At 36.4% G+C, this 10219-nt stretch overlaps 1 protein-coding gene across 1 annotated transcript in view; it reads right to left on the reverse strand.

Moving 5' to 3' along the window:
* Positions 1-286: 286 nt before the first annotated feature.
* The window catches only part of LOC117124366 (cytochrome P450 26B1-like), a 13015-nt gene continuing 3082 nt past the window's right edge, over positions 287-10219 (reverse strand). The window contains exons 2-4 of the mRNA XM_033270589.1: positions 5171-5668; positions 4345-4764; positions 287-3075 (exon numbers count right to left, since the gene is read on the reverse strand). Of these exons, the coding sequence (XP_033126480.1) occupies positions 2722-3075; positions 4345-4764; positions 5171-5668 (1272 nt within the window). The 3' untranslated portion in view covers positions 287-2721. The remainder of the gene's footprint in view (positions 3076-4344; positions 4765-5170; positions 5669-10219) is intronic.

Genomic DNA, 10219 nt, shown 5'->3' on the forward strand with positions numbered 1-10219 from the left:
GTTCTGTAGTAGTAATGTAATATAAAAGTTTAAAAATGTTTTTTTTAAATAAAAATATATTTCAAATTATAGCATTCAGGGCTATGGTGAAGCAAAACAGTAAAACCACTTTGAATTAATACCAGGCAGGTTCATTCAAGAGAAATATTGTTACAGCATCGTTGTTATTTTAGTATTTTGCCTTTTGACATTGACACATTAAATCTATGATTAGACCTATGAACGAAAAATAATACAGTACACGTACTGCAAATACTATGGTACACTTACATTCAATACACGTAGGCCTATTTAAAAGATATTTATTTATAAAAAAAAAATAATGTTGCATATAAGAGCCATCAAGAATAAATATACAGATAAATACATGGTTGTTTCTTGTCAGTTGAATCTTTTTTTTCTCTATGGTTTAGGCAATTCAGTAAAGAAATGATTGTGTCCTAGGCAAGTGTATAAGGGAACCTTTAGCCTGATTTTCAGAAAAGGCTCACTGTGGGTAGTACCACTTGATTTTGTTAAAAGCAAAGACCTGACACTGAATTTCATCTGAAGAAGAAATACATCCTAGTTTCTTAATCAGTCATTATAAATCACATACTAAAGAGAAGAAAATAATGTAAATTATTATTAAACGTTCATCCCAGGTTCCTGAGTGATTTCAAGGGGGAGAAGATTGAGTCTAAACATGCAAGTGGAATTTTGCCTTAAAACCTAACCAGTTAAATTGTGGTCTGTCAAAAAGTGGACAGGTTGAAACCTGACCAACTGTACCAGTGGCTACAGCCCTGAGCAATATCATAAACGGGGATTATATTTTAAGGCGCTATAATATATGACCATTAACCACCATTGACCAAAGTCGTTTGGTCATGCATACAATTTGTACCGTTTTCCAAAGAAATATATCAATGGCTAAGAGATGTGGAGGTAACTGAGTGACAATATGCAAAAATAATCTATGAAAACGCCCATGTCAGTCCAAGTTGTTGAGATATTTAAGGACGGAAATGCATTGTCTAAACATCAAGGCACTCTACTGTACTCAAACAGGCTCGTAACAAGAATGAATTCGAAAGAGAGGGACCGGGGCCCAGGGAGGTACTTTTATTTTTACACTACGGTGGATCGTCTACACTACCTGAGCCAGTGGTAGCTCCAGAAAATTTGTCAACAAGGGGTCCGACATGTCTGACGGAAAGGTCTGAACCAAGGAGCCAACTAGAGCCTCGGTTCTGGTTTTGGTGGGTAAAGCCGATCTCCTAAGGACTCCAAAAGAGTAGGAGTATAACAGGAGGGGTAGAAATAGAGTCTAATGGTAGGAAAGGTCGACCACCATCCACCATCTGTGAAAAATCCCTCCCTCGGCCCCCCCTTTATTTCAAATTCCTGGATCCGCCACTGAAACCCTTAGATAAAGCCCAAGGCCGTTATATTATTAGTTCAACCATGGCACGTTTGAACTCAATATAGCCTATAAGGTTATCTTCTTATTGTTATATATATTTTTATGCCGTATTGTGTCTTTTAGGACCAGGGTTTCCATGGTCTTTATCAGCTTTGGTCTAATTAGAATAATAATGATAAAGACAAATGTTAATTTGCGATCATAGAAAAGTGGTCTTTAATTGGAGGTAGTCTTTAATTGAATGGTCTTTAATTAGAGGGATACATGTATTAATAGAATAAAACACAGGACCTATTACTTAAGTAATAGACAGGCTACTTCTGCCTCAGTTGCCGTCAAGATGCAGCCTCAATGGGAGGCTATGTGATGAAGTCTCTACACAAGACTGCAGCGGGCGCACTTCAATGGAGTGTAACTCTCAACTTTAGAATCCGCTTGTCCGGATGCGGCTCTGTTACGGTAGTTGCGTTTCATACGAACCGCAAATGGACACGCAATCGCAACCGCACGGAGGTTCTGTGTACTGCAAGTTTGGTGTGGTTGTTAATACAGTAAATAAAATTTAAAAAAACTTCATCAATATCTTAAGAATTTGAAATGCTCAGGGCTCATTTTGGTTCCCCCTTCCACTTTTTGGCGCCCCAGGCACGTGCACCCTTGTAGTTACGCCAATGACTAGATATCAAGGCAGTACTGTTACTGAAATTGCAGATTTAATCCATTATAAATACCCATAAATACCAAATGAACCATCAGAAGAACTCGAGTTAATGCTGCACGTCACGTCCATGTTCAACAATGCAATTATCTAAGAGTCTTGACTATGTACAAGTAAAATTATATTAAATTCAATAAAGACTATAATCATTAACTTGAATATATGGCATTCCATATAAGAGTGTAAATGAGACAAGTTAGGCAAGCGACTGAAGGGGTAGAGGGCGGAGTATGGAACGAAGTCCGTTGATCTTTCGGCCGCCGTACTGTCATATCTCAAGTCCGATATTTACGTAGCAGATGATGATAAATAATCCCAAAACCAAATCCACCACTGTATCTGCAGTGGGAGATTTACCACTGTGAATTGATCAGTCTATAATTGTGGGGATGTGACTTCCATAATTACTTACTTTTGTGAGATACTTAAAGAAAGTTGGATGTTCTCTAATCTCCAATGCCTTGCTGCTCCCGCCGATTGTGTTTCCAATTTTTCTATTATCGTTGAAAACATGGACGAACGTTATAACTCCATGCTGAAAACTTTATAATTTTACTAAACGACAATCAACCTTTTCGATTGTATATAACACTTCTTATTAAAATGGAGATAAATTCGGCATAAACTTCACAGGCAGTCCATTTTTCGGGTGCGGTACTGGGAGAAATCCCATTTTAAGTTTGTCCTCTGCTTGAATTCCCCAGCTACATTTTCTGATCAGTTCGATAGTGAATACTTTTAAGAACAAGATGGCAAATTGTTTGCCGATACAGCTTCTAGGTCCGCCTCCAAATACACAATAATTGTAGCGGTTTTGTGTAAATTTTTCGTCTTTATCGTCGGTCATAAACCGATCCGGGTTGAATTCATGAGTATTGGTGTAGTAGCTTGAATAAGCCATTGTTTCTCTGATGCTCCATACTAGCGTCCAGTCTTTTGGAATCTGCTTGCCCTGAAAACAAAACATAAAGTAATGTCATCATTTAATTATTATCGTTATAGCTATTACTATCATTATTATTATTATCATTGTCATTAGTAGTGGTGGAGATGGTAGCAGCAGCACAAAAAGTATTATTATTATTATTATTATTATTATTATTATTATTATTATTATTATTATTATTATTATTATTATAGTATAATTATTATTATTAGAGTAGTATTGTACTGTGGTTAAAACGTCATATTGATAACGTTTTTAATGACGCCCTCTATGTAAGCCGGACGGGACTTTCCCTTTTCATCCACAGTCGCTGAACACTTCAAATCACATTGACCATGCATAGCATTTCATATACCATTTTGTATATTTACCTCAGGTGGACTTATTAGAATATATTACTAATCAAATAAGTAAAAATGACTTATATTATATGCAACAACTATGCAATATGCAATCAAAACATTTTGCCTAGCGTTACTACCTATTGAGTCATTCCATATGAATCCAACACACTTTTTTGCCCGACCCCCTTCAAATTGCCCAATATTTTGCATGTTGGGGGTTCTACCTGAGATAACCCCATAGTGAAATCTTTGCCGCTTCGCACCAGCATAAAATATGTTCCGCCCTTTTTCTGGGGGTTCTCCCTCGCTCAATTTTCTTATTTATACCCTAGTGATGCTAAATCAGCAGTGAAACCTTGGTCCCAGAAAAATGGTCAAATTTTCACTATACTATGGTGCCAGTTTCATAGAATCTATCAGCAGATTTCCTGGAAACTGGCACCATAGTATAGTGACAATTTGACCATTTTTCTGGGACCAAGGTTTCACTGCTGATTTAGCATCACTAGGGTATAAATAAGAAAATTGAGCGAGGGAGAACCCCCAGAAAAAGGGCGGAATATATTTTATAATTCTATATAATTCTCACTAGCCCGGACATCATCGAAGTGCATATCATTGGAAAGAGAATCTTCTTCTTTATCCAACGATACCAGAATTTCTCCAATACGTTGAGTTTCAAGAGAGATATCAGCAGTTGTCTGTCAGAAGGTGAGTTTTTTTAGCCAAATCTCATGAACATTTCAAATTGCTCATCAGAAAATGCTGGTGCGGAGCCAAAAATTTCACTGTGGGGTTATCTCAGGTAGAACCCCCAACATGCAAAATATTGGGCGATTTGAAGGGGGTCGGGCAAAAAAGTGTGTTGGATTCATATGGAATGACTCTATTATGATGTCATTGATCTACACTGGTCGGCCTACTATCTTACCTCAAGAGTAAATGTCTGCAAGACTTTCCGGAACCCACCACCGACCGGCGGTGTAATCCTCAACGTCTCCGTAACAACTGCGCTTACATATTTCAGGTTATGAATGTCCTTTAACTTTAGCTGCAGACTATCATCCGAAGAATGCAATGCACTCTCTTTCAACTCCTCTTTGATTCTGGCAACGACTTCAGGATTCCTGGAAAGATTTAAGACCAGAGTGGTAGCCGCACTAGACGTCGTCGCGAAACTTGCGAACAGAAGCTCTAAAGCGAGGTCCTTAATCTGGTCATAGTCTGTTGTATCATCCAAACACTCCATCAGGAATCTTAGTGCATTCTGGTCTTCTGAAGAATCTGTGTCTCTTTTCGATCGAATACTGGTCTCGATTCGTTCCAAGAGAATTTTCCTCGCTTTCATACCCTAAAATAATATGAATTTAAATAGTTACACACTAGGCTTAACTATGAAGCAATTTTTTTTCGCTTTTCGCTCTATGAGCTATTTTTTTATATAAAACCTCGTAAGTTTAATTGGGGATAGAAGCTTGGATAGTATCTAGGTAAACGTAAAGGCGAAATCCCCAAATACAAAATGTTTGCTCACCAATCTTCTCTCGCACAGGAATCACACCACACTAAAATGTTTCTGAGCACTAAGTGCACAGAGTCACATTGTTATCATCTCATTCCCGTGCTAGCTCCTCTCAATATCTCTTCAGCCAGCTCTTACATACGCCACTGGCGTAAACGAGTCAGAGGCGTGGATGCATAGTAGTGCATCGAAATCAATGTTAAGCACATTATATTTGATAGGCAATTTGCGTTACCTTGTTTAGACCTGATCCTGGGATATTGATTGGTAAGCTGAAAATATTATCCATAAATACTTTGAATGTTTTTGTAAGGCTCATTATATCCTTTTTAGAATAATTAAATCCACACAACGTCACGCCTCCAACACGAAATATCAATTCGCCCATCTCAGGATACACGAGAACGAATTCCCTTGCGCACCAATCTTCCAGAGTTTCGTCAATCTGTGTTTGTATTGAGGAAACATAGGACGCTAGGGCGCTGTGTCGAAACGCCGTCAAAGCGCGTTTGCGCATGGTAGTATGACGCGCGCCAAACGCACTGCTTAGGGCGTGCTCCCCGAGGAGGCTACGTGTGGAATGTGGTAGTGACGGTGACAATATCTCGTTTTCTAACTGGAATATCTTCTGTAGATTTTCTGCCCCGTAAACACGTATAACTGGCTTCCCCAGAATGTGAGTCTTAAATAATTTTCCATGTTTTTGAAAGCGTTCCTCGTAGAAGTTCGATCCCTGTGAAATACAAACAATTGTAGGAAGGTCAACAAAAAGCTGTAGGCCTGCGTCTTCAAATGATAATATTAAATGTCTAAAATAATCAAATGAAGTTGTCAGAGAGCTTGATGCTACTACATTAGAGTGTTTTTCTTTTTCTTTTTTTTTTTCGGACGGACAACTTGCTATTTTCCTGGGTTGATAATAAAGGAAGAAACAATATCATTAGAACATTTTTTTTCAGAAAGAGCGAGATAAATAAACAATGCAATAATAGCTAGAGGTAAAGACTGTACTCTACATATATTTTGTCAATTAGTGAATGGGGGTTTGTCTTCATATCTCCCCCACCCACCTGAACAAATCAACCCTAGTAGTAGCTTTCCAATGCATTCCAGTTTACGGGCACATGTAGCTTAATGACGATCCTTAACTGCATTCAAAGATGAGCAAAAACCCAAGGCCTTGAAAAAATACATGTCAACAACTGAAGTAGTAATTAGTTGGTGGCGCACACATATTGGCTACAATGTTTTGGCGGCAGTGATTTTTTTCTGTTTTTGTGTCTTCTGGACAGGAGTGTCTAATACTAATACTAATACTAATACTAATATTCTAATAAATAATAATAATAATAATAATAATAATAATAATAATAATAATAATAATAATAATAATACACCTATTGTTCGACCGACTTATAAAATGAGCCTATTTGGCTATAAGAATAGCTTACGGGGTGAGCCATTTTAAGCGGTGTTTTTCACCTCTGGACACACATTACTGGGATAGTTTTTTTCATATTTGTTTTGTTTTATTGTTGATATCAGAAAAATAAATATACGATGCATTCTAGAGCACCCTCTAACAAGAAAGAGTATTATATGAAGTACAGTAGGCTACAATTCCAGATGTTCCTGTTGATGTTGCAGTTTACGATACGATGCGAAGTCTTTATACAACCAATTTTTATAAAAAATCGGAATCAAGTAGTAAGAAAACTAACAAAAATAACTTTAGTACACAGAATCAAGAGGCCAAAATGTCTCTAAATAGAGCTTTCGCTTTGTCTTCCAAATAATTAAGTCTATTGTTTATAAGTACAGTATGCCCATACACTGGTTTTAGTGAGTGATTTTCGATTGTACCTGTTTCATTGACAAAAACTACAGTTAACCCCTCCTTTGGGACACCGGCCACGAAACGGAGAAAATTATATATTTTAATAGTAGGCCTACGGTCAAAAATAGACATTCTGGCCGTTTGATTCTGCGTAAGAGGTATTACTGTATAGCCTTTATGTACTGTACTGATATAAACACATTGTCTACACTGTAAAAACAACGTGGAGGATTTAAACACAAAGCTCCTTGCAATGTTGTCCTGTCTTTGTTGACACGTTTAAAAGCTAAACGTGTTTAGACATAGCTTGTGCTTAGGATCTTGACGTGTTTAGAATTAAACGTGTTTAGACATATCTTGTGCTTAGGATCTTGACGTGTTTAGAATTAGATGTGTTTAGGCAGCTTTTAAACGTGGCACCCATTGCAAGGAGCTTGGCGTTTAAATCCTCCACGCTGTTTTTACAGTGTACTGATCGTTTATAAACACTAATTTTATGGAATTCAAAAAGCTACTGAGACAACACTACAGTAAACTCTGTACATTGCTTTCAAACAGCCTTTAGGCCCTTAGGCCTCATGTATTTGGTAGAATAATAGAACTCAGACCATAGAAGAGGACTTAGACCTGTACTTCACTGTAGCTACTCAAGGTCAGGGATTTGTGTACTTGTGTAGATTGTGATGCTATTATGACGATTTGCCTTGTGAAACCGAGCATAATATTATTTTAATACCCTATTCATGGGTAAAACCTGTAAGCAATTATTTTGACTTAGCGGCGGCGTAATTAGTAGTAGTAGTAGTAGTAGTAGTAGTAGTAGTAGTAGTAGTAGTAGTAGTAGTAGTAGTAGTAGTAGCAGTAGTAGTAGCAGCAGCAGCAGCAGCAGCAGCAGCAGTAGCAGCAGCAGTCGCAGTAGCAGTCGCAGTCGCTGTAGAAGTAGTATGACTACCACTACGCCTATTTAACTTACCAGCAATGATGGACTAGTGTTTTGTTTATATTTTAGCCTTGCTTACCAAATACGTACATACATACATACATATATATCTGTCTCTTATACACATCTAGATGTGTATAAGAGACAGATTTTGCCCTACCTGACGTGGAAATGTACCGAATACTCAGTACATTTGAAAACAACTGCGAAAAAAATCGCAAGTTGTTCTCGGGTGGGACTCGAACCCACGATCTCCAGATCACTAGCCTGGCATCATACCTCTAGACAACCGAGCTTGCGCCTGATGGCCAGGGTTGAATTCGAGTCCAAGTAAGCAGCGAGTACTGCAGTGTTGATAGTAATTGTTATTGTCGTGATGGAATAATAGACAATAACTGGATTTCACAAAAATTACACCTATACATGTTTCTCCTGACGCAAATCCAGTTATTGTCTATTATTCCATCACGACAATAACAATTATTATCAATATGTACTTCCCTATTGTTAAGACATACGGTAGTAAAAGAAATTGTTGAATATGTACGTAATTGGCTTGGTCTGAATAAATCATCAAATGTTGATATTATATTCATTCCATTGGGAGAGGTGGATTTGGTGTAATTAACCCTGTGACAACTTATGTTACGAAGAAGCTAAATTGTGATGATGTTAACGTTAAAGATGCAGCTTCTGATTCTTTTGATTTACATATGTTGAAAAGGAAAGTTGCTAAGGTAGACAACCCAAAGAATGAATCAAATGAAGGAAGAAACATTAAAGGAAGCAAATCCATCTGGCCTAAATCATTCTGGATTGAAATTAATGAGCTTTGTATTGGTGAAAATATTAGCCTTATCAAATCTGATGAGAGGGTGTTTGGTTACGAATGTGACGAAAATGAAGGACAGGGGAAACTTATAATTAGATCGCATAAAGTCATGTTTAATATGTTAAGACAAAATATTTAAGAGAACGAATTAATAACTTTAGAAAGAGAGAATCACAGGGTAAAATTTTTAAACTGTGGAAAAAAAATTAACAGATAAGATGGTATCGTTTGTAGTCAAAGGTAGAATGCAGTTATTACAATGCCACTGGTTGTTAAATCTTTACTACCCCAATGCTTATGAAAAAAGTGCAAACTTTGTAATAACCCATTCGAAACCGTGTCTCATGTATTAAATGGGTGTATGAATCTTAGAAAACACCATATTGCCCGTCATGATCAAATAGTTAATTATGTTGTCAGAGAATACCGGTACTGAAGATTAAATTAGATAAAGTACAAGTGTTTGAGAATCAAGTAGTAAAAAGCAATATGCTTGGTCTTGATGATGATAACAAATTGCAGGCAATAGAACACAGAAAACCAGATATATTATTAATTGATAACAATCAAAATAGATGTTACATAATAGAAATCTCGACACCGTACGATGCATTTCTTGACGAATGTTATACCACGAAAGTAGCATATTATGTTCCAATTAGGGGTATTATTGAAACTATAGGATATAAATGTGAAGTAATAGCATGCATCGTTGGTTCTTTTGGTAATGTGCATAGACGATTTTGGCCAGGGTTGAATACCCTGGGGTTTAACAAGGAAATGTGTAAAACAATATGTTGATATTGCAGTGTAAGCGCTATGATTGGTTCATGGTATACTTGGCGAAGTAGGTGTATGACCATTGATAATTAAATATTGGAACAGAAAGTTGTAAACATTGAAAGTAAAGGTCTTTATGTTATGATTTGCTTAAGTGGGGGTAATCCGCCTTGGTGGATCCCCAACATGTATATATGGAAAAGAGCAAATAAAAGTTATTAATGTATGTATGTATATACACACACACACACACACACCCACACCCACACACACACACACACACACACACACACACACACACATATATATATATATATATATACATATACATATATGTATGTATGGGTGTATATGTATATGTATTTGAAATGTTTAAAACCATTAAACAAATTTAAAAGCGATGAAAATGTCAATTTCTAAATTACATTTTAATATAGTTGTTACGGATGATTTGTATAAACACTTAAAGTGAAATATAACGGCCTATTTAATAAACCTATACTGTATTTATCATCTGATAGACCTGAATCGCCATGCCAAATATTCATTATACCATATGATTTATTTATTCAGTGCTTATCATTCAACCTTGAGAAAAATGTAAAAAAAATCCAGGTAAAAGGCGTATCAAATTGACCTCAAGTTAGTAATTAGAGCAATATATTGTGTTCGAATCCATCCCGATAGCAACAATAGGCTTTTCTTTAAAAAACTATTTGTCTATTATCATATGTATAACTAAACCTGTTATATAAAATAGTATATATATATATGTGTGTATATATGTATATATATATATATATACAAATAGATAAATAATAAGAGTATCAAGCGTACATTGACCTCAAGTTAGTAAATAGAGCAATATATTGTGTTTGAATCCCGATAGCTGTCT

This window comes from Anneissia japonica, unplaced genomic scaffold, assembly GCF_011630105.1.
Source record: "Anneissia japonica isolate Jap-2015-1 unplaced genomic scaffold, ASM1163010v1 scaffold750_len1593409_cov174, whole genome shotgun sequence".
Lineage (NCBI taxonomy): Eukaryota > Metazoa > Echinodermata > Crinoidea > Comatulida > Comatulidae > Anneissia > Anneissia japonica.